This window comes from Drosophila novamexicana, unplaced genomic scaffold (genome assembly GCF_003285875.2).
Source record: "Drosophila novamexicana strain 15010-1031.04,08,12 unplaced genomic scaffold, DnovRS2.1 tig00004560-arrow-pilon, whole genome shotgun sequence".
NCBI lineage: Eukaryota > Metazoa > Arthropoda > Insecta > Diptera > Drosophilidae > Drosophila > Drosophila novamexicana.
Window position 1 is genome coordinate 1,371,646 of NW_020825054.1, and position 25,581 is coordinate 1,397,226.

The 25,581-nt window shown below is 39.1% G+C and overlaps 1 protein-coding gene across 3 annotated transcripts; it reads right to left on the minus strand.

Moving 5' to 3' along the window:
- On the minus strand, positions 1 to 25,570 carry LOC115770636 (protein crumbs). Of its 3 annotated transcripts, XM_030715983.1 has the most exons (14): positions 24,629 to 25,570; positions 12,395 to 12,739; positions 10,221 to 11,210; positions 10,014 to 10,052; positions 9,888 to 9,977; positions 7,123 to 7,655; positions 6,011 to 6,555; positions 5,594 to 5,699; positions 4,558 to 5,530; positions 4,312 to 4,494; positions 2,509 to 4,260; positions 1,551 to 1,675; positions 1,079 to 1,492; positions 1 to 1,021 (listed from the first exon to the last, which is right to left on the minus strand). In XM_030715983.1, the coding sequence occupies exons 1-14, from the start codon at positions 24,855 to 24,857 to the stop codon at positions 791 to 793; spliced, it is 6,555 nt and encodes a 2,184-aa protein (XP_030571843.1). In that variant the 5' UTR covers positions 24,858 to 25,570; the 3' UTR covers positions 1 to 790. The 3 variants fall into 3 exon arrangements, with proteins under 3 accessions (XP_030571843.1, XP_030571841.1, XP_030571842.1); XM_030715981.1 differs by lacking the exons at positions 9,888 to 9,977; positions 10,014 to 10,052 and adding an exon at positions 8,363 to 8,689; XM_030715982.1 differs by lacking the exons at positions 9,888 to 9,977; positions 10,014 to 10,052.
- Positions 25,571 to 25,581: the final 11 nt, after the last annotated feature.

The window sequence follows — 25,581 nt, forward strand, 5'->3', positions numbered from 1 at the left end:
TCGCTTATTATTTGTATTTATTATCTTTTCTTTGAAAAAAAGTCGAAATATTTAATATATGTATAGTACAGTCTCTTAAGTTTACGCTTAAAAATGTTAGAGCAAAATATTTGATTTACTTAATAGTTACGTATAATTAGTTCTGATGCTCTTTCTATAAGGCCGCAATAAATGATTTATATATATATATATAGGCATGTTTAAATAAACATATATATGTATGCATGCAAAGGTATATAGGATTTTATTTAGCTCAGCTAATTTAGTTTAAAAACGGGCATACACACCTATTTACAAAATTTTACTTGTACATTATCGTATTTAAGGGCTTGCGCATGGAATGCTTCGAATTGTGTTGTTATTTTTAGTTTAAACTCTATTTTCAATTTCGTGTTTCCGTTTCTGTGTGCAGCATAACTTTGTTCGCAGCTTTTAGATATATTTCATTCGTTCATTCTGTTTACATCGAATACTGAATCTAAACAGTAATTATATAACGACTATAAAGTGAGTAGTTACTCGCTATAATAAATAGAAAACTGAATTATTTACTAACTAAAGCGTAGGTATTAAAGTCTAAGTGTGTCTCTGTGGGAGAGGGGAGGGGGGTGGGGGAGGATTGCTGCAGAGTTGCTCTGTGGAAGCCTGATTGATTGCTTTGCGAGCACCTTTTAAAGACGAACTTAACTAAAGATAAACTTAGTACAACAAAACAGGAGCGCATTGTACTTATATGGGCGGATTTTGTAAAATATCTTTTGTTTATATTGAGGCTTGGTACTGGTGCTAACTAAATAAGTCGTTCTTCTGGCGGTGGCTTCAGCACATTGTCCATTTCCAGTCGAGGATTACAGTACTCCTGTGCGCTGGGACTGTAGGTGCCACGTGTGGCACGCTTATTGCGTGCCATCACCAGAAACGTGCCCAGCAGTGCACCAGCGATTAACAGCAGGACGACAACAACAGGTATGACAATAATAGCAATGTCTGTTGTCGATGGACCATCATCCTTGGCCGTTATCTAAAGATACATATTGATTAGAAGAGTTGGCTAGAATTGTGAATTATTTTAACATACCGGCGCTGTGCAGTTCTTTCCCATAAAACCCTCGGTGCAATTGCAGTAGTAATCCGCTTCGCCGCCGCAGTTCTCCACGCACTGCCCGCCATTGGCGCAAATGTTTAGCGTATTACACGGATCGGTAAAGTTACAGAAGGCGCCACAGTAGGGCTTCTGGCAAATGCACTTAAAGCTGCCCGGCATGTTGATGCAGCGTCCGAGATCGCCACAATACTCCAAGCTCTCGATGCACTCGTCTATGTCGTTTTCACAGTGCACGCCCTCAAAGCCAGTGGACGTACAGTTGCATTGATAGCCACCTACAAGATCGTTACATTGGCCACCATTCATGCAGGGATTGGAGGCACATTCATCGATCTCCTCTTCACAAAGGCGACCCGCATACCCCAGACTGCACTTGCAATTTGGTATCTGTAAAAGCTTAAAGTCTTAAAATGTGTATTCAGAGACTAAATAAACGTAGGCTTACGGAATTTGTGGTCAGGCACAAGCCTCCATTGGAGCAGGGTGTCAGCTCGCAGAAGGGCATGTCACATAGTGGGCCCTCAAATCCTGTAGAGCAGGTGCAGGTAAAGTTATTCCCGGTTTGAGCATCTAAAAATTAAATACAAGTAAGCATATATTAATATCTTGTATATCTTAAGCGTAAAGACGATTAATTAAATATTAATGTATCTGTATGTAAAACGGTTTGTTCGAATTGTTTTACACTTTTCGAAAAATATACCCAAGGGTTTAATGGCGAAGGATTATATGGGCGGGATTAAATTTGGATTCTTTATGCGATTGACTTTTTACACATTTTTATTAAGAGAAAAGTGTGAATTGCGAATATCTTATATTTAAAAATATTAAAAAAAAACTTATCCTAAGCAAAACTGGCAGTAGATGAGCAAGAAACAGCCAATATCTCTGGGGGATATTTTCCAGATCATTTCTTAGAACAAGTTAAGAATAAGTATTACATAGCTATCGCAAAAAATTCCGCATTCAAGTCTTTGGAGGAAATCTATATCCTTGAAGCTAATTACAAGATATTGCTTAGGGGCTAGCATCGAAAACCACACAAGTTGTGGTTTCATGAGATGGACTGCCAAGAATCGGGTACAATTTAAAGATGTAACCAGAACAACAACACAGGATTCAGATAGTCATGGTAGATACTGGCCAATCGGCCGTTTAAGCAAAAGGAAGCATATTTCGCAAGCTGACTTTTGCAGCAGCTGAATAGATAAGGAGCGTACACAATGCATAAAACTAATGGCCAGGCTAATTTGTGGTCTCTGCTTGATGATATTAATGGCACAGGGGCTTTGTTTAACTAACTACAACAGTTGTAATCTGATAGGTAACTCGTCATAAATGGTGCATTAGCATATTTAAAGAGATGACTTAGATACAGTTAGTTAATCAATATATTGACTTACTAAATCCATTTTCACAGGTGGAATCATTGCGGCAAGGCTCATTTTCGCAAGTCATCTGCTTGAGTGCACTGCACTGCGGACCCGTGTACTCGTCGGGGCAGTCGCAGCGGTAGGCAGCGATCAGATCGGTGCAGTTGCCGCCATTGTGACATGGCTGGGCGGCGCATTCGTCAATGTTCTGTTCACAGTAGCGACCCTCGAAGCCGGGCTGGCACTCGCAATAGAAGTTGGCCACCTGATTGATACATGTGGAATTGTTTTCGCAGTGCGTGTTGAGGCACTCGTCGATGTCCGTGGCGCAGTCATCGCCCTCGTAGCCCGCCTGGCAGGTGCACGCGTATTCATCGTTGGGCGCATTGCAGTAGCCGCCATTTTTACAGTCCGCTTGGAAGCACAAAATGCAGCCCTCCTCGGGTCGGGTCGAGTTCAGCCGAAATTGTGCATGCAGCTGCACGGACACATTCTCTGTGTGCGGGTAGAGTTCGGCATTGGAGAAATAGGGCAACAGTAGATCACCGACGCGCGCCTCTCCCAGGCAGCCTTTGAACTGGGAGCCCTGCTGGGAGGATTGTGTGGAGCCGCGCAATTGACGCGACTCTGGCATGCCGCCCAAATAGACTTGGGTGCTGCTGAAGAGCAGATCCTGGAACGCCGCCTGATCGATGTCCGTTGAGAAGCCAGGCGTGGGATCTACCATCGATTCCCAACCCTTCCAGCCGCCCTCAAGTTTACCGCCGTGTGCACGCAAATAAATGCGATTCCATTCGCCATCCGTGTTCTCCTTCTCGAAGCGCCCTGACTCACCAATGTGCAACTGGGTCAGCTTCCATGTGACAGTTACCCGGCCACCATTCACGCCAATTTCAAAGAAGCTATCCTGATTGTCAATAAAGAGCAGAGTGCCACCGGCACGTGTGCGATAGGCAATTTCAATTACCGGTTTCAGTAGCGGCTGCTTGGTCATGCCGCCAATCTCATCTGGCAGCTGCTCTTTGAAGTAGGAGAAGGCCAGCGGCGAATGTTCCTGGCCAGTGAATGTGATATTGGTTAAGCACTCGTAGCCATCGTCCAGATTCTGGCAGATACTGCCGCCTGGACAGGTCACCAGCTGACAGAACTCAATCTCCTGACAATCCTTGCCCTTGTAACCATTCGGGCATTTACAGCTATAATCGTTCCATGTGTTGCGGCACTCGGCATTGTGTTTGCACGGATTCTTGCGGCACAAATCGTCCGACACTTCGCCCGGCAGTACCGACGTTCGATCAATACTGACCGCTCCAAAGGGCTTGGCGTTCACATTTATATCGGTCACATTCAATGGATACATTTCGACGATCATATTGAGCGAACCATTGCTCACTTTAACATCCTGTATTATGCCCTTGAAGTAATCCTTGCTATCGTCCGACTCCTTGGACGGCGTGCTGCTGCTTACGGGCACGCTGTTTTCATCTAAGCCCGGCTCTGTGCTAACTGGCAGCAAAGATTCGCGCGTTGGGGCCGGCCCGCCCAAGTAGAGCACCTGTGCATCAAGCAGACCCGTCGTCGACAGCGTCTTGCGGAAGTACTCGGTACCATTGAGCTTGACCTGCACTAGTGTCTGATTACGCACCACCTCGATGAGATGATTGTAACCATTGTCCAGCTTTTGTGCACCGACCGTATATGCCTCCGGCGTACCATTAAACAGCATTTTCACCAGCAACTCACCACCATGCAGCTTAGCTGACACATACGAGTCGCCAACGTCTACGGGAGAGGCACATTAAGATAGGATTTGACTTTGTTAGAAATACTCACTCTTTGTGGGCATCTTGCGCGGATCGCTTCCCAGGTAGAAGACCTGACCCGTTGGTTCACGCGTTCGGATAAACATGGATATGTCCAAAATGGAGCGTATGGCGCGTCTGGCTACATCTGTCGTCTCCACAATCACAGCCGAGTGTGTGGTATTCTCATGTCCGAAGGTGGCTGCCGTCATATCTAATGAGTATAGAAGAGTTTGTTATGCCAAATACTTGTCATGCACTGTATACAAGTACTCACTGTGCTGGCATGTGTGTCCAAAGAAGGGCCTGGGACAGTGGCAGGTGAAGGTGTGCCAAAGATCTGTGCACTCGCCATTGGAGTGACACGGATTTGGGTTGCATTGCTGCGTGCGCGGACAGCCGCTTTGTACATAGGACAACTTGGTATTCTCATCCAAATCGGGCTCGTTGTGCTCGTCGGGAAAGATCCATTTGCCATTGACGACGACATCCTGCATGCAGCCCACATAGCTGGTGGGCTGATGCGTCAGATGGTTTAGATATGACTTTAAATTGGGTATGGTTCCGCCCAGATAGGTTAGTGGGAACAATGGCTGGCTATTGTTGGCTGTCTCATAGGAACCCACAGGAAAGATAGCCTGCTCATCATTGGCAGAAAGCACCAAGTGCGACGTATTGATGGCCACAAACACTTTGTGCCAATTACTGTCATTCAGCTTTGATCCAATGAAAACGCCCTCCCATTTGTTCAACAGCGATGAATGTAAATTCAGCCTTCCATTAATCAGCTCCAGTATATAGCTAACCGGTCCGTTCTGACCACCGGAGGTTCCAAAGGCAAGGACACCATTTGGCAGCGTTGTCTTGAATTGCAAATTAATGTCGTAGCCCTCGTCGCGTTGCGTCTTGACCGTTATCAGACTGCTGACAACCATGGACAAGGTTGTGGTCTTCTCGCAGGTTTCCCCCTGGTAGCCGTGCTCGCAGGAGCAGTTGAACAGGTGTATCGTTTCGTTGACTAAAAATGGGCGACAGGTGCCATTATTCAAACAGGGACCACTGATGCAGCCAATTAGCGGTACAGAGCAATTCTTGCCACCAAAATTGGCATCACAGTCGCATTCGTAGTCATTAATCTCATCAATGCAGGTGCCATTCTGGCAGGGATTATAGCGATCGCATTCATCAATGTTGATCTCACAGTGTGTACCCTCAAAGCCCGGATCACATTCGCAGGTGTAGGTACCAATCTGTAGGGATAGAAACCAATAAGTTTCATGGCGCTTTGTTAGCTAATTAATTGATGCACTTACTCCATCATTGCAGGTGCCATGCTTGGTGCACGGATTACTCTCGCATTCGTTTATATTGATCTCACAGTTCTTGCCTATGATGCCTGGCACGCAAACACATTCATAGCTGGAAAATAAGATATTAGGATAAATACGATTTTCCCCGCCGTGTCCCTTCCAAGTTTTTTAATTCGGATTTTAGGTATAAATTGTCCACTCATTTTCCGCCCTTAGAAAACTTATATCTACCCAAACTAAAATAAAAAAATGATTTCGATTTCCCAAGCTGCATTACATATACTTTTAAGCTTAGCGTTTACGGTTTAGGTTCTCCTGGTTAACCAGTCAGTCAATCAGTCAGTCATTCCAGATAAACAGTGTATCATGTATGTATATATTTTTATTTGCAAGCACCGCTTGTTCGCATCCTTAACTTACCCGCTAGCATTCTCATAGCTGAAGGGCTGACTGAATACGCGTGGCAAGTCCATAACTCTGCTGAGCTGATACAAGGTGGCATTGGAGCGTTCCAAGCAGCTGCTATTGTATTGACAGGGATTGCTCTCGCACTCATTAATATCCTGTTCACAGTTCTTTCCCTTGTAGCCAGCATGGCATTCACAGAAATAGTCCTTCACCTGATCTATGCACTTGGCGCCATTCGTGCATGGATTCGACACGCATTCATCAATATTCAGCTCACAGTTCTTGCCCTCGTATCCCGTGCCGCCGCAGTCGCAATGGAAACCACCCAGCTCGTCTATGCAGAGGCCATTGTTGAGGCAGGGCGCCGAGATGCAGTCATCGATGTCAATGTCACATATGCGACCCGTCATACCCGGTATGCAGGAGCACGTGAAATTGTTAATCATATCAATACAAGTGGAGCCATTCGAGCACGGATTGCTAATGCACTCGTCAATATCAATTTCGCAGTTCTCCCCTTGATAGCCCGGCTTGCAGTCGCACGCGTAAGCATTGATCTGGTTTTTCAGAAGGAAAAGACAAATTAATATTGTTTCTTTTAGATATAAAAGTATCTTAGCCCTAAAATGCAACTAAATTCTAAATTTACTTTTCGGAATTAAAATATTATGAATTGTAAATTTAAGTTAATTATAGGAGTAGGGTTTAATTTAAATTGCAAGCAATACGGAAGCAAGATAAACCATGGCTGCACAATATCGGAGAGGATTTATTAGATTTACATAAAGTGATAATAGGAAATGCGGAAATATAAGAGGAAAACACGATAACATATCTCGCTAACTTTGCAGAAATTGACATTATCTCGTATTTTAAAAGGGATCTCTAGGAATTCCTTCTCAGTGTGAGAAAGGTAGTGTGATCAATCTATTGATTAAGTAAGGGTTTTACTTTTAGGATAAATCAGCTTAAAAACCCTAGCGAAGCTCTACATCTTGTTCTCTTTTTATATCAGCACTCACTTGTCTCAATATCCGATGCTTTCCATATTTAAAGAAAAACAACTAATTACATTTTAGTAACTGGAGACTCTATTCTGATGGCTGGTACAGTGAAACACTTACCTTGTTGTGGCATGTGGCGCCATGCAGGCACGGATGACTGAGGCATTCATCTACATCGGAGTCACAATGGATGCCAGTGAACCCAGGCGTACAGTAGCACTTGTAGGAACCCTTCTCATTTTTGCATATGCCATTGCCGCAGATCTTTGGCTGCAGCACGCATTCATCCACATCGTTGGCACAGTTCCGACCTGTCCATCCCCGCTGACACTTGCACTCGAAGTCCCCATTGGGCAGGTCGAGGCACTCTCCGCCATTCTGGCAGGGTTGTGTGGCGCACTGATTGCACACCTTGTTCTCTGGGCAAATGCATTGGTTCTGAGCACAGACCATTGGCTCCTGGCAATTGAGTGGCGAACAGTTCTCTGTCTTCTCGCAGCGATCTCCAGAGTAGCCAACGGCACAGTAACAATGGGTGCCATTCATGGAACAGGTGCCTCCATTCAGGCACTTGCCATTTGTGGCGTTGCAGTTGATGGGCGTCAAGGCCAAAGCGGCGGCGCCATCGCCCGTGCTCTGCTGGCAGTTGTAACCTGAATGTCAAATCCAAATTGAAAATCAAACAAAATTTGAGGTTACATTTGATCATGCTTTAGCTGCTTTTGTTACTAACTGTACTTAAGACTAACATTTTAGGGGTTCTAAGCGTTGTAGAATCTAAGTGTAACAAAAATAATAAATACTACAATTCTATAAATAATAAATGCTACAAGCCTATATATTTACAGTTAATCTAGTTAGGGTTGCACCACAAATTAACTGAGCTAATGAAGGAGATTGATATTTAAGAATATTCAAATCGAAAATTCGATATATAAGCAAAATACGATATACAGTGGATATATAGATAAAAACTCTGTATTTAATATATATTTTCTAGATTTAGTTCAAGCATAAAGTGGATAGTAAATATTTAAATCGATATTTCAATATTTACTAAACGTTTTTAGAACTGATTTAGGCAAAATAATATTTTTTAAGAGCTTTCTAGATTAGTGTAGCAAAATATAAATATATTGGATATATTTCCATTGGAATTTCGATTCTCTTAAAAGTGTTTTGGATTTTATTTAAAAATAATAATAAATAGATGAAAGCCAAATGGAAAATTCGATATTTACGGAAGGTTTAATAGATTAATTTATTAATAATTATATATCAATATATCGTTTTAATGTATAGAGTATTTCCCCACATAGAACTTGCAGTGCAACCCTGTTTGTTGTTGTTGTTGCCAAACCTGTGTATCCACTAGCACATATACAGGTATAATTGTTACTATATCCTAGGCAGGTGCCACCGTTCAAGCAATTTTCTTGGGGACATGCGTTCAGGGATGCCGAGCGTTGCGTTTGTGCTTGTTGTTGTTGTTGTTGCTGTTTGTTTAGTTTACTTTCTGTTGTTGTTGTTGCTGTTCTTGTTGTGTTGGTTATTGAAGGTTTTTTGGTGGTAGTAATATTTCTTGTTGTTGCAACAATTGTTGTGGGAATAGCTGGGGTTGTTGTTGCAGTGGTTGCTTGTTCTGGTATCGGTGTTGTTGTTGTTGGCAGGCAATGACCAATGGGGCCTACATACACACATATAATTCGCATAGCCGTATATATACACAGGATTGTTACCAATATGTAGAGTATGTGTGTAAGTGTATATGTGTTTGTTTGTGTTTACATAAGAGTATTTTGGATTAGTTTAAAGCGTTTTAATTATGCATTTATTATTTAATAGCTAAATGTATATGAGTTCAACGATTTGGAATTTAAGTTAGGCAACATTGATCCTTCAAATAAGCTCTCTTTCTGACTGGGTTCTCCACTTTTATTAGCGCTACTTAAAATTTTTGTCACCCCTAAGCTGCACATGTAAGGGTAAGGTTTCTGATGTTTACCAATGGTGATTACATTTTTTTTGCAAGATGACGGAACTGTACGGCACGCCGAAGATTATATACCCTTGTACACATTTGTCTTATGGTCTAGCATATGTTTTGATATATCTAAAAAGTTTAGCTCGAAAATGCTGTTTGATGAAAATATCTTGGAAAACTGAATATTTTGTCATAAAAAAACTTATTTCGATTGATCGATATAGCTTCCTATAGTGCTATATAATATAGTGGTGCGATAGGATTTGGTTTATATGTATGCAAAATATTCTAACTAATAAATGCCGAGTTTGGGTAGGATACCTACATAAACTAAAAAGTTTTGTATACATGAACTTAATCTTAGACCGAACGTTCCTATGGCAGCTATATATGTATATGATATAGTTATTCGATGTTGATACAATATTGCATATATATGAGGAGAATAGTGGACATAATAAATGCTGATTTTAGTCAAGATATCTTAAATCTTACCAAAGAAGTATTCTATACAATAACCTACATTTCAACTATGTCCCTATTGCAGCTATGATATAGTGGTGCGATCCAGCCAGCTCTGAGAGACAAGTATAGCATAGACAAGCATAGAAACAGACAGACGGATATGACTTTATCAAATCGGCAGTTGATACTGTTCAAGAATATATATACTTTATGGGGTCGGAGATTTCTCCTTCTACTATAATAATTCCTACAAGGGTATACAAATTGGTTGCTCATTGAATTGAAGCATTTATAAGTTTAGCTTAAAGATCCTCTTATAAATTGTAAATTTAAAAGAAGCAAGCATTAATCTATGGGCTTTTTTTAATGTATTTATAATCTCCATGATGAAAACACAAGCACTAGTGGGTCCCGAGAAGTGCAACTGTAGACCTACTTAATTTTAGCTCACAACGCTTGCGCTTGAGCCACTCGGGTGATATATAGCGTTTCTTCTTGCCACCGGCGCACAGAGTGGTCGACACTCCTTCAAGCTCGCCCTCTCCCGCACCTACTCCCAGACCATGCAATTCAAGCAAAGTTGGCAGCTCCAAAGCGGCAGCTTTTGTTAGATTAAAATTCAAGTGGAAGACCAGGTAGAAAGATAGAAAGAGAGGCACAGATAAATATGGTAACCCTAAAGCTAAACCAAAACGAACGAGTTACATGCGCCACACCATGAACCACTGAACCACTGAAACCATATTTAAAAGTAGAATCATCTACTCACCCGAAGTTCCTGGCTTACACATACACACGCCGCCAACACACTCCGAATCGATGGGACACTGCTGGGCACAGCTTGGACCCAGTTGGCAGAGCTCACCGCTATATTCGGGCGCACAGATGCACTGGAAGCCGATGGCCTTATCGACACAGGTGCCGCCATTGAGGCACTGCTGGGTCTGGCAGCTAATGGGATTCTCGCAGATCTCGCCATGCCAGCCATCTTGGCACTGGCAGGTGTAGCCGCCGTACGTATCAAAACAGCGTCCGCCATTTAAGCACGGATTATCATCGCACTCATCGATGTTCGTCTGACAAAAGGCGCCCATGTAGCCAGTGCCGCTGCAGTTGCAGCTGAATCCATTGATGCTATCGATGCAGTTACCATTGTTCTGGCAGGGCTGTGAGGCGCACTCGTCCATATCGATTTCGCACCGAGTGCCCGTATAGCCCTTAGGGCACTCGCAGGTGGGACTGGAGCTGCCGCTCAGCACAACGCACGCGCCATTATTTAAACACGGATTCGACTGGCAGAGCGGATGTATATTGACCTCGGTCTCACAGTGTTCGCCACTATGATTAGCGTGACAGACGCATTGGTAGTCACCGCGTGAATTCTCGCGACAGGTGCCGCCATTATTGCACGGATTCTTGGCGCACGGCGAGCCATTGTCCTTTTGACAGTTCTTGCCCGAGTACCGTGCCGTGCAGCGGCATTCGTAGCCATCGGCACTTGAAGTACAGGTGCCATGACCCATGCAGGGATCATTCAGACAATAGTTGTCCTGCGCCCGGGTAAATGTTTCGTGCTCACTGCACGGACCATACGACAATGGGCAGACTCCAAAGACGGCATTCTGTTTGGATGCATTCACGAACTGCAGTCCAGGTCCATCCAGCAGGCAGCCCGAGAACGAATTGCCCAATATCAGAATGGCCAACTCGTTGCCGATGTCCTGATTGGTGAGAAACTGGCTGTTGTACGTCGAGTTGGCTGCAATTAATACAGAAATATGCATGAATTACTTTTCATAACGATAGATAGCATTTATAGATGGACATTGAATGGAAGCTATGCGGCTGCCCAATACGTGGTTATGGGCCTGGTTAACAAGTCACGTAGTTAAGGCTTCCATAAAGGTGGATTTTCTCTCAAGTTCTCTTATTTAAAGTACATGAATATGTTCAAGCCCACAAAAAACTTAATCAGTGTAAAATTTAATTATTTTTGAAAAACCAAAGTTGATTCTTAATTATTGTAATTCATTAGAGCTGAGACAGTTCTTATTTACGAATCCGAAGCGTTTGTATGGATTTAGCGTTACTTAGCCAAACGATAGCACTGAATAAGCAGGTAGGTTGATAGCTTATAATTATATCCTAGTAAAATAATTTTGTTGGTCTGCCTTGGTAGAAGAGTTTTCCGAACATTTATATGTTATTTTTAGCTAGTGTCACATACCTGCAATTGGAGACTAAGATTTTAAAATTGGGGACTGTATAATCGCTTTTTCTAAGGGTTCAAAATTAAACATGTGTACAAAAAAAATTGTATTTATATATTTATTATGCATGTATTAATGTTGAGATGTGCGCCGAACACGCTAAAAACGACCGAACTAAAGCAAGCCGAGCCTAATTTTAATTTAAATTGAATTTTCTTGTGCTTCCGCATGGAAGTTTTGAAAAATTTATGGACTGTTTGGGTTTCTTTTGTCATTTAAGGATTCAGATTGAAGCACAGAAAAATTAGTTTTAAAGTTCCGTTGCCTAATGAAACGGATATGGAACATCCGATAATTGATTACGATTTTTGGTTTTAATAATTTAGGCATAATTTTCATTCCCAAATCGAATTACCAAACAATATTACCAAATGCTTTTAAAACTGTTTTCTATTATTATTCTTAAGTTTTTAATCGATTTTTTTATTATTTAATTATTAACAGCTTAAAAAATAATGAAAATTGCGTATGAAATGTATGTTGCAATATTTGATCAAAGTAACTTATAAATGTGTACAATTTAATCCCTCGGAATATAACAAAAAGTCTCATTAATTTAATGTTAGCTAATATAGTCAGTGATATGTCTAGACTTTTTTCGAGCCCAATTTCTTTTCAATTTGACACGATCCATGACTGACTAGCCCGCTTTAATTGGAATATAATCACTTACCAAATATAATTGCCTCACGATCCACATGCAAATAGAGATTACCGTACTCGTACTTGAATTGTAGCGTATGCCAGCGATTGTCCAGCAGTTGGTAGGGCAATCTGACGTCCAGGCGATTGTTCAGCCCGATGACGGCTGGTCCGGCGAGGGAAACTTGCAGGAAATCGTTCAGCACTGAGATTACTATTGAGTTTTTGTTATATTGCTGGGCGAGTATTTCACCGCCGCGGCACGAGCGGAAACTGATCGCAGAGTGGTCCCAGGTGGGCATGGGCGTTTGCAGACGCAGATAAGCGGACCCATTGAAATATGCCTCCTTCGTGTGCACTTCCACCGAGGCAACATCTGTCCGAGAAGAAAATGTAAAGAAAATGAGGTGAGTATTGTAAAAAGCAAAAAAAAAAATGGCATGCCGAAGATTAAATACCCTAGTAGACATACAAACAAGCAATCGACTCAGAAGTGTTTTCATATGTGGCGATAATTGAAGCTCATATTTGCTGAGTTTGGTCTCGGAAACTCATTCGTTGACCCATTTTGTGGGTCTATCCGGCCAATTCTGACAAATATACCTACTGCAACAAAGGGACAGATCTATGCATTGCTTTGTAAAGTGAGAAATTATATTGCATACACATACGGACGTGATCAAGAAATTATATAGCTTATGGTGTTGAAGATAACTTCTCCGATACGTTACACATTATATGACAAAGCTATATTACTCTTTGATAGGGTATACAAATTGGACAAGGCCAGGCAGCGGGTAATCGCATTTGATTACAGGTCAAGCAAGGCGGGTAAACGGGGAGGGGTAACTCAGTTAAAGAGACATTGTTTTTGCTGCATTTGTAATCGTAGACTTCCTCATTTGTCACGTTTTTTTCGCGACTTGTCTTATTGGGTACACGGCTAACGTCTAATTTAGCAATTGGCCAATTGGTCAAACAGACTTTTCGCCTGGAAAGTGTTTGAGTCGAAGCAGCATTGACCAAATTAGAAAAGTTGCCGGCACAGATGCCACCTAATGTTAATCAGTTGCTTCCAACGTCAACTTCGGAACACAACTTTCATTTGCGCTGGCGGCGCAGAATCAATTCGCCTTTCCCGTTGCCCTCACCACACATACATACATACTTACATACAGACAGACATACATACACACACATATACAAATGTGCGTGTTTGGACAGCACCAGCAGACACCACCACACGTTAAGCTCAAGTGTTTTCCTTAAAGATACAACACGGGCTCTATGGAGTGAGTGCGCAAACCGTAAAAAAGCAAAATCAAAACATAAGCAAGTTTTTTTATCTCTTCAGTGGAAAAAGTTGAAATTATGAGAAAGAAAGTTGTACTTAGGAAACGATAATGTAAATTTTTAGAAACATGAAAATGTTATTAACGATTTATTAATTTCTTCCGATTTTCAATAAACATGCTATTTCCGAATTTATCATGATATAAGAAAACGCTATTATATACCTTAATCTTGAAAAATATTTTCACTTTTTTCTCATACCGAAAGAAACATCTGACAGAGCTACATGTAGTTTGCATCTTTATAAGTAATCAATTTATATATTAGTACTCGAATTAATGTGTAAGTTATTTGCAGTACTTGAAATTAGCCAATTAAAAAAATATACTATAGAAATGTTTACTCAACTAGTTTAAGAATTAGAAACCAATAAGACCTATGTGTAAGGCATAGGCAATAATATCTGTCAATGTTAACACTATATTAATTATTATATAATAATGAAACTTTAAAGAAGATAATAGAGCTTAGCCCTATGCAATTAATTTTTGAATTTCCTATACAATATCAAAGTTTCTAAATTTCCATAAAAGAAGTTGGTTGCCTCTCAACAGTTGGCACAGCTTTCAAGGTTTTTTAAATTTATAAAATTTTTTTTGTGTTTAGTTTTGCGAAATGATTTATTTACGTTCATATGTGTATCTATTATATTTTCTTGTTTGCTTCGTCTTTGATTTGTTTGCCCTGTTACACAAATAATGCTTATCTTAAAATAATAACATATGTATGTACATACATATGTTGTCAGAAGTAAGAAAGCTAGAGGTGCATATGCATAACTAATGTGTTAACAAAAAGAAGAGTATGCAATCTGTCTCATAGGTAATAAGCAAAGTTAGGAAACGAACTGTCGAAAATGTTTAACAAAATACTTAAAGAGGGTGTACATATGCTCATATTGATATATATGTACCTATAAACATTCTCTGCGGTCACATATGTATATGAATATGTCTTCGAGCTGGTTTCAATGGCATTGGTTAAGTGGCAGTAGCTGTTTAATAACAAATAAAATATAAAAAAAAGATTCAACAACAAAATTTGCAGTTTAGAATTTGTGTTAAGTGGCTGAAAACGCGATTTTGTCATAAATCTAAATTTGGCAAGTGTGAACAAGAAGGTTTTTTGTTTATATTTAATTCTGTTCACACAAGCATTTTGTTTTTAAAACTCTGACTTGCCCCACATGACTCTGAACTTTTGGCCTGGCCTGGCCCTAACTACCAGACAGGCCAGTTGGCTTAGAAACAGTTTAAACAAAAAACAAAGCAACTGCATGCAATGCGTTGACCAGACCTCGAACTGGCCCCACCATTACCCTACTACGGCTGCCCAACGCCACCCCCGCGCAGGGGTGAAAACCTTATGAGGCCATCGATTTTGTTGCGCCGCTTTTAAGGCATTTGATTCGCATTAAAAGGCGATTTAGTGTGCCGGACAGTTGGAAATGAAGGGTTCTGGAAACGTTTTGCTGTCATTCGGTTTTGGTTTTGGTTTTTGTATTTGTGTGTCAGCGCTTTGAGAGCTTCGTGCCCACTCGTGGGTAAGTAAATGAGCCAGTAAGTAAGCCGTTGGTAAAGTAGCTCATAATTATATTATACTCACGTACGAAACTGTGCAGAAGAACATTAAAAAAGCTACAAAACGCATGTAAGAATGCTGCAAACAAAATAGTTTTCACACCCCAGATACCCTATTTTACAATAATTAAAAGATGAAGAAAATATATATTTAGCTACCACCGAATCCGACTGAAGCTAAGCCAAATTCTTGGTAATTGATAAATTAATTGCGATAATTACAATTACTTAAAACAAACTCATTAACTATTTTGTTATTTACTTTTTGATAGTTTATTTACTCTTTTAAGTAATAATGCGAAAATAGGCGAAAAGTATAAATAAAATTCAACTTTAAGTAAACCTTTTTTGAATTAAGAGAAGAGAAAATGAACAGCAGTGCGGATCGTGGCTGCGTCCCTTTCAGCAACTTCTATACAGGGTATGAAAATGCCATTTAAAATAAAAAAGAATTACTTATTGTATATGCTGTATGTGTAGACATGCTCTTTTGTATAACAGCATTGGCCTTTTGTGTTTAGCCGTAAACGAACGGAACGGAAATTTCATAATCATAAACGTTTGAAATGCGAAAAAGCAAAAAGAATTTTTGCTTTCGCATTTTTGACAACTGTTCGCTTGCGTCTTCTTCTTATTTGTCTTGTGAATGAATCGACAATACGACGACAGCCACGATGATGACGACGACGGTGTCGACTTTTACGGCAACTCGGAACGAGATCTTGAGTTGAGAGCGAGCGAATTTTAAGTTTTTAGCGGTACCATAAAAGAAACAGTTGTTAATGGCTCTGCTTATGCCCTGTATCCACCGAGATTGGGTAAAAGAGGGTATTATGGGTTTTAGTTTTCTTAGTTTTCTATTATGGTTGGTACAAGGCAGAGAAGGATGCATCTCCGACTCGATAAGTATACATATGTGTATAGCCCTTGGGCTTTGGGATATGCACATTTTGTGGGGCCATATTTAAGCTTTGAAGATTTTATAATGATCGGACTTTAAACACCGAAGTTATTCAAGGATGCATTTGCCTCAGTATGTGGCAGAGGGAAGAAATAGCCCAGCCGCTGCATAAACAGCACAGCCTGTCGATGAAATGATCTAGAACTTTTTAAAGGCATCTCGCTGCTACAGAGTATTTTCTGGTGGGGCACACAACTCACTAGAGGATTCATAGTTTTCTATTTCGGGAACGTTAAGTTTGTAGCAAGCGACTCTTCAAAGTTGAAGCTTAATTATGTCAAAATCGCGTTTAGCTTTAAGTTGGGCGTGTCAAATGGTCGCCACAAAGAAAATTGGAATGCCCGTAACTAAATGAGCACAAAGAATTTTTAACAAAACAGTATGCATAATATAATGAAGAGTTGTGACAATATCTTTTTTTGATAATACCCCTTCGAATTTATGCTTGTTCGTCAAAATTTATGATCATGCAGATATGCAGAATCTGCATAAAGTCGCAAAAGGGTAATGACATCTATGTAATTAAATAATTCGATATACCTTTATTTATTATTTTGCACTTGACATAGGAGATTCCACAAAAGAATATTCGATACTTAAAGAAGAACATGAAATACCAGGCACATACATTTCAGACATTTTTCACCCAATTTTCACTATATGCCATAATCCGATTTGTATTTTATTTAGGGAATTGAACTTGAGTTGAAAAGTCATTTGCAAAGAACTGTGTTTTTGAACAAACTTGTATTCTTGCAAGCAAAATTTAGTTTAAAAACATTTGGACATCAGTATATAAATTTGATTAATACTTTAATACTTTTTGCAAATTAATGGTTAGATGTTTTCTTAACATCATTTTTCACATTCATTAACTTTGTCAAATATAAATTTCTACTTTCATTTCAGCTTTAAAAACAATTATACATTTTCCCATGCATGCAGTAGTTTAATAGATACAATCTACTCAGTTATATCATTATTCATTTCCCATTTCCCCAAAGTGTTTTTACAAAAAAATTAACATTCAGAAAAAAGTAATGTATGCAAATGCAATGTCGAAAACTATGCTAAATACTCGTACAATACAAGAGTAACAACAAAATTGTAGCTCAGACTCCTGACTTGCACACTTTTGCATAGGCGAAAGACCTAGTTAGCAAACCCTCACACACATGCAAATCTGCATAAGTATGCATGTAAATTAGCTCAGCTTTGAGCCTTTGCATTGCATTGCACTTTGTGGCATGACTAATCAGCGCCAACTTATACACAGGCCAAAGACAACGTGGCTCTCACACACACACACAAACATACAGACAGTCACTGCATGTTTGATGCGATTTTTGCAGTCGCGATTTGTGAGCTGTTTTGGCTGTTTGGCTTGTATTCATTTTTGCAGCTCTGGCGTTTTCGTCTGGTTTTTTGTACTCTCCCAACTTTCTAAGCGGCGTTAGCTGCAACTGTTAGCTCCAAATAACTATCAACTGGCACAGCACCCACCCACCCTCTGGCTTTCCGAATGGCCAAAACAAAAACCCAGCTGCGTCTCTGGCTCTGTTTTTCTTCTTTTTTTTTTCTTTTATTCCCTTGCTAAGGGTGTTGTAAATTTGTCATGAATTATGTAAGGCATCCGTTGCAAAAATGCCCAATAATATATAAGATATATAAGGTACAAGGTGAGTCGATGTAACCAGGGTCGTCACAATGAAACTTTGTGTAGTTCCATTCGAATCGGCCGATTCGGATCCCTATATCAATAGCTGCAACAGGAATGATAGATCGAAAAATAAGTCACTTTTTTCCTTCAAAATATCTTAAACTTGCTTTTTACATATGAGCAAAATCGTACTAACAGATTTTGCTCATATGTAAAAAGCTACTATATAGATTTATAGAAAGAATCTGGACAAATGAGAGTTTTTTGTAGACTGCAACTGCAGCTGTATGGTATTGATATTGAGTTGTTGTATACTAACTCTCTTAGCCCATAGTTAAATAGAGTATCTAATCTTCGGCGTGCGGGGAATAGCCATTCTTTCTAGTTTGGTCATACTTCAATTGTTTTGCCATTGGTTGCTTCACAGCCAACCCCCACACACACACACAAAATGTTTTATTATTATTGCGGCCGATGTTGTTATTGTTTTTAATTTTTGCTGTAAATACTTTTTGTTTTTGTTTTTAGCTTTTGTGCAACATACGCCTACGAACAAATTTCATTTTTAGCTTAGTTTTTTGTTGTTTTGCTGCTTATTGGATGTTCCAAAAGTTGCATAAATTATTTGTGCCGTTTTTGCTGGGCTCTTACTTTTTAATAATTTTAATTTGCTAACCGTAACAGCAAAAACGACAACAATTTCGTTTCTAATTTTTTAAAAAAATTTTAATTGCTTTTTAATTATTGCGTTTTCATACCGTTTATAGTTTCAGTTTTTGTTGCTGCTGAATTTTTTTCTATTCATGGAAAAGTGAAAACGTGTCGCGATTAAAGTTTAATTATAGTTTGCCAATAATACGATTATCAAAATTTTCAGATCTATCGCATATTTTAATGTGTTCGACATGCATGTCCAAGAGAAAGACAGAGAGAGAGGAAAATAGACAAAGGGAGAGAGAAAAAGATAAAAGCAAGTTATCCGTGTGTTGGGCTACGTTAAAGCTCTGTATTTCCCGATCCCATTATGTATGTGTAGCACAATAAAATTCGCTAACGAGCGGTAATCAAAAATTGAGGAACCTATAGTATGTCTATATTGTAATGAAAAAACCTATTCCACATTGACTATCATTACCGTAAACCCCATAAAAAATATATATATCTTAATTTATTAATAATGAAACCCCTTTCTGCACTTAAAATTTTATAACTGCGCAGACGAATATTTCATAACAAGCAAGATCCATAAAAGGATCTGTAATGCTCTTTGGCACTGGGGATACTGAAAGGAACCTTAGAGTTTATGATGCGTTGATTTAATGGTGCGACAGGATTTCTTTTATTTTAGATAATGTGATCATTATAATTAATTTTTTCGCATTAAACCCTTATTTTTTCAACGTGAGTCTCAAATTATAATTTTCCCTCAGCAGTTTCATAAAAATGTTTTTCGCGATTTTTCCACACTTGCGGGTGGAATTTACTGAAATCCCGTCTTAGCGTGCACCTCCCTCACATAATTTAACTACAGTGAAAATTTCAGATTCCTAGCTCTTACAGTTTGGGCTGTGCGTTGATAACCAATGAGTCAGTCAGCCAGTCAGTCAGGACAAACAGTTTTATATATAGAGATGTACTGTAGGTATATACATTTTTACTAAACAATTAAAAGCTTTTCATGATTTAAGTTATGCTGTGTTTATTGTTTGTAGAGCCTCTCCAATCTTTTCACCGAAGATTAGAAAACAGTGTACGCTTGTGCAATACAAAGTCTGAAGATTGCCCTTTCTTTTCATTCCTTTCTTTTCTCTACAATTTTCTCAGTAAGTTTTCTTATCAGTTAGACTCATTGTAATTGCATATCAGAGAAGTTCACTCGAGTGCCTTGAAAAGAATCTCTTGTTCAAGCTTTGCCAAACAAGTCTCGTTCTCGTTCGACGGCAAACACGTTGAAATCTTTCATGTCTGAGTGCGCTTTATATTCCGACTTGGTAATCATTTGTGCAGACACCTTTCGGTTCAAACACACAAACAACAACAAGCGCAACAGAAATGAATATAACAAAGTCTAAAGTCACTTAACAAATTAGTTCCCACACAAAGTTCCGCCTGTGATTCTTAGAATGCCTCCTCGTATAGACGATTTAAATATTTAGATAAATACGCTGGCTTGATTATATTGTTGTATTATACAATAGGTAGACGATTATAACAAAAGCAATTCACACATGCGAAGAAAAGCTAATTAATTCTGATAAATATTCGCGTCACATGAACGCAAACGCGTTAAAAACGCGCTAGAAACGCATAGAAAACGCGCTTTGGTGGCTGTGTAGTGCTTTTGGCAACCTTTATTCAGCGAAACTCCACCCCGTTTTCATCTATGTCATGGGCTTCAGACTTTTCTGGGAATAACAACGCGCCCAAAAATGCTTAGAATTGGGCACAAAGTGGAGTCACTGTTGGCGCCGCCGCCGTTGCGCTGACGCGACTCGCCTGGGAACCAGTTTTCCAGTGGCAACAACAATTGGAGGCAGCCGCAGCCAGAGCCACAGCAACAGATACAGATACAGCCCTTGCGTATGAGCGATCCAGAAGACCCGTTCGGCAAAGTAGCACAAAGCAATGAACTGTTGAAAAATGCCTGAGAATCTTTTCCGGTGCTTGTGCCCGTGCCCGCGCCCGTGCCCGGAACAGTCTGAGCAAACACAGACGAACAGTCAAAACTGGCTTGCAACAATTGTGGGCGTCGCACTGTTGTATGGTAAACTGAAACAAAATTTCGTCAAAAGCTGAATGTGCACACGTAGTTGTAATGAAAAGTTTTAGAAATGGGAAATTCAATACAAGAGCCAAAAATTAAAAAAGAAGAATGTAACCAAAGCGTGATCGATTATTTTGTACTCTTAAGTTCCAAATTTCAAAGAGAAGTATGCTAAGCTGAAATTTTGTTCATTATTATATATTATCCTATATCTACTTATCAAACTTGTTGTAACTACTTATATCATTAAATTTGCTAGCTATGCTTAAAAACCATATGACAAAATCGATATTTATCGGTATTATAAAAATGGGAGGAGATATCGACAAATTTTTAATATTTAATTTTGAATTCTCTAGCTTTCGTAGATTATTGTTTGTGCCACCGATTACAATATATATATGTATATTTAAAGGGCCGAAAATTAGTCCTGCTATTCGAATTGCATGACAAAATTAAAATATTGCTATTTTATATATTTTTAGAATATTATGTACATTAAAATGGTGAACAAGAATTTAAGAAAAACATGAAATCGTTCTTTTTAGATTAAAAATAAAAACAATAAATGATGATTGTTTTTGGAGTTGTAAGAATCAAGTTTAATTGCAATATCGAAAATTTTTAATAAAAGTATGAGCAACCTGTCTGTTGAAGATTGATTAGTATAAGGGCACAAATAATAAAAATAGTGGTATAGTATTCAATGTTATAGTCCTGTCTATAGGTCAAAGAGCATGCTAGTTATAAAAATATCTACAACACACAACATTTATGTAGTTAGGGAAGCACACATAAAGTATAAACATACCATCTCATACAATTTACAACATCCAGACGCGATATCATGCTTTCGACTCGTTTGTTGGGTTTCGAATGTTTTAACTCCAATGAGTTAAACTCAAAGGTGGCTGGGCTGTTGCGGTCGACTCGCTGCGTATGCAAATAGCGACAGATAAAACGCAGCTACGTGATGCCTCTGATAAAGTCAATGACAACAACAACCACAATAACCACCACCACAACAACAACAACAAACCCAACAACGCCCACAATTTAAACATTTGTTTGCAACTAAAAGCGAAAGCAGCTGGTCACATTTTCATTATGTGCGAGTATTTTGTATTATTTTTTGTAATTTATTTTTCATTTTTGCGGTTTGTAGTCTTCTCAAGGTACTCGAAAATCGATGCACCCAACGAAGCCTGAAAACTGGCAACGCTGTAAACGTAAATCTGCCCTTTCTTTAGACCTTACACATTATACACTAAACATGGTTAAATGTAAAAGTACTTCTATCGAAAGATCTCGATCAGGAGATACCATGGAATCGGAGACTGATCTCCTTAGAATTCTCATACTTATAGTGCAAATAATAATATTCCCAATATGAATAAGTACGTCTTTCAATAATTTTGAAAAATTTATGATTGTCTTAACCGGAAGATACTTGGCCAAGTTAACTTTTATAACTATCTCCGCTGCGCTGCAATTTAAAAATAAGGCAGCGTACTTTCAAATATTGGCCTTCTATGCGATTCTCATGAATTCAAGTAAGATTTTAAAATTTTCATAATCTATACTTTTTATAATGTTTATTATTAAGTTTAGTTTAAGTAAGATGGGTTAAGTTAGGTTTAAGTAGCTAATACTCTTTTTTACACTTTTGTATGATCTTTCAGTCTCCATTTATTTTATTCCTATTTCACTTCCTTTTTCCCAGCCCGCTTTTTACTTCTTTTGTTCTGTTGATTTATTTATTGAAAAATCTCGTATCAAAAAGCTAGCAGCTGAACTTTTAGCTGAGTACATATGTAGGTACTTACATATTATTATATAAATAGTTCCTAGTATGGGTTATAAAAAGTACTAACGACTTGCACTAATGGACAGCGTCATGCAATGGCCATCGGTCGGGTGCGTAGGCTTAGTAGCTGAATGCGACACGCGTTCCGGCCGATTGCACTTTAACACTTGACCAGCCTGGGGGTGACACACCCGCGACGGAACCACGTCCGCGGTGGTAGCGCGGGGTCACGTGTTGTTAACGTTAACGACTCAGGTAGCACAGGTAATTTTCTGGTCTGTGTGTGAGTATGTACGTGTATGTGTGTTTTACCTGCACTGCGATTTTTTCTTTGAAAATAAAGTATATTTTCCCTTTAAGATGCATTTCAATGGAAACCCGACTTTGATGATCGACGCGACGAAGTTGGCTGCGTTTTATGATGAGGCTGAAAAACCAGTTGTTGTAATTGTTGTTGCATCTCCTGCTCATCATCATAGCGAGAGGGCTTTTCCCAAGTGCAACTGTTACAACAACAATAACTAGACAAAGATTGGCCTCCAGCACATTGCCAGTTGCCGGCCGCCTTAGCATTTCTTGTAGCTACATATACTCTACCTTTCGCCCAGATAAGATACGCACATAACAACAAAATATGTACACACACATAAACATGCATGGATTGTTAATAAATAAACGTATTTTTGAGGTCGCTCTTTTGCACAATCGATGAGCTAACAGTAGTTACACGCATACTCTATTTACAGAGTAGTTAAAATATCAGTCGAGTTTGGGCACTCCGCACGATACCCTCAAGTGGGCATAGCAAGGCCTTTTTCAAATTGACAGCTGTTTGTTGATTGACAGATAAGCAAAGGTATCCCCAACAAATAGTTTTTCAATTGTCAATGCGTCATTTTCTTAAAGATGATTGTGTATACTAAACTTCAAATATTTGGAAATTCTAAGGCGACTACATATTATATTACAGTGTGTATTCGTTAGAGTGGATAGTTTAAAAAGGAAGATAATGACGAATGTACTATTATAATATATTGTTCATAATCCTCATGAGAATGGAAACAAACACAGACTTTTTCAATGGCTATATTTAATTAATGTTTAGAAACTCAAATATCTGTATGGAAAATGTTCTGATTTCCTAAAAATTAAATACACAAATTTTTTTATAAGTAGACAGCTTAAATAAGCATTTAAGATGTACTATTTTTCAAAATTAAAGTTGATTAATTTTTAAGTTATATCCAGTCTATTGAAATCACAAATTTTAAATTATTTGAATTTGAAAATCGGCTAAGAGCTTTAATAAAATACTATGTAAATTAAAACTTTTGTATCATTCAATGACACCATTCACCGATTTATACAATATAATATCTTTCAGCTTTAAGATAGTTTTGATATACGATTTTTGGATTTGGATTTTTTTCACTTTAATTATCTTCAGGACCTAGGGCCGCTAAAGAATAGGACTTAAAGAATTTCTAAATTTAAAGATCATAAGTATTTTAGTAACAATCAACAAACTAAATTGCCTAACTGTTCTTCTTGAAATTATTCAATACATTTGATTGTCTCATTCAGTCCAATCTGGATTAATATACATTTTTAGAATGCCAGACTAGATAAGAAACTTTTTTCGAGATAAACAAGCTCAATTTTACGACAACAAAGTTTTGAAACTGCAAACACGTATTTAAGCCATATCGACACATAAACACTCAATAAATTATAATTATAATTTAATTGATGCAATTTGGTGCAGCTTTAGGTATTACTCATTAAACTGGTATTTATGCTTAGGTGTTGCCATTCAAATCCCTGCAACGACCGCCTTTTTACGTATTGGCACATGTCGCTTTGTAAACAAGCAACAATAAAGGCCACACCAACACCAACAACAATAAACAGTCTCCTCAACAACATACAGACATACAGTGCACTCGAAAAAATGTGTCTCAGCAAAAAATTGGAGCCCACAATGGTGTCATATGAATTGTATGTATTTATGTTGTTATTACCCCAGTTGAGCCGCTCTCTTTCCCTCAAACATGCTCTCACACACACAAGCAAATACAATCACAATTGTCAACTGTCACTCTCTTGAGTCCTGACTATGTGCAGGCGCATAAGCACTCACCTGTTGCTAAATAAATTAATATGAAGAGAAATATCCATTGGGGCGCTGAATTGGCGCGCTTGAGCAGCAGCGTGTACGTCGACGTCATATGAGCTGCGCTTTTCGTGCGCGCACGGCTCAGTCGCTGTTGCTGCCTCTGTTGATTTGTTGTTTGCTGTTGCTGCTGTTGTGTGACGTGCGCGTTGTTAGCGGTTGCTGACGCATAGACAGCAGCAGAAGTCATAGCCATGATCGTTTTTTTTTTCGAATTGGAGGTTTTTTGTAAATTTTCGGCGATGAAGTGCAGTTTTTTATTTTGTCTTGATGTGAATGTGTGTGGTTCAAAGAATTTACTTCAAAGTCGTAGTGCACATTGAGCTTAAGTTGTCTTTCGTTTTAGTCTCTCGTTGAGGTTTTTGTTTATTGCCTTTAGCTCTCTTTACACGTATTGGCTTGCGCATATGTGTGTGTATGTGTAACTTGCACTTAGCGTCAAGAACAGGTTTTAGTTTTCAGCTACATAAAAAATTGCGCGGCTGCTGTTGCTGCTGCTTTTATTTTACACTTTCGCACGCGACACTTTCTAGCATGAATCTAAATTTGAATTTGAGTATTGAACACACGGCAAATACTCGCAGCTTGCGATGGCCATTATAGTTTGATTTGTTTGCGTATTCATAAGAACAAATACACACACACACACTCACGCACCGTAAACATAAACGAACGAGTTGGCTTAAATGCTTATTTTGTTGCTTTCCACCAGGTATTGTTGTGTTATTGCTTTTGAAGCTGCTTTGCCTGCTGGTCGTCGTTGTTGTCTGCCCTTTTGAACTGCAAGCAGCATTGGCTGCTCCACCAATACACGGGCGCTGGCTTGCATTGGCTAACACTAACAGTCACTAACACCTGTGCACACTAACATAGAATGACAAAACGAAATCAATTTCCGGTGTCCGCTCCCACAACTAAAA

Excerpts from the sequence above, each read along its gene's own strand:
- LOC115770636 (XM_030715981.1), bottom strand. The coding sequence starts at position 24,857 with ATGGCTATGACTTCTGCTGCTGTCTATGCGTCAGCAACCGCTAACAAC. Across the intron at positions 5,700-6,010 it reads AGCTATGAGAATGCTAGCGG|CTATGAATGTGTTTGCGTGC; the intron begins GTAAGTTAAGGA and ends CTTATTTTCCAG. Across the intron at positions 1,676-2,508 it reads CACCTGTGAAAATGGATTTA|ATGCTCAAACCGGGAATAAC; the intron begins GTAAGTCAATAT and ends TTTAATTTTTAG.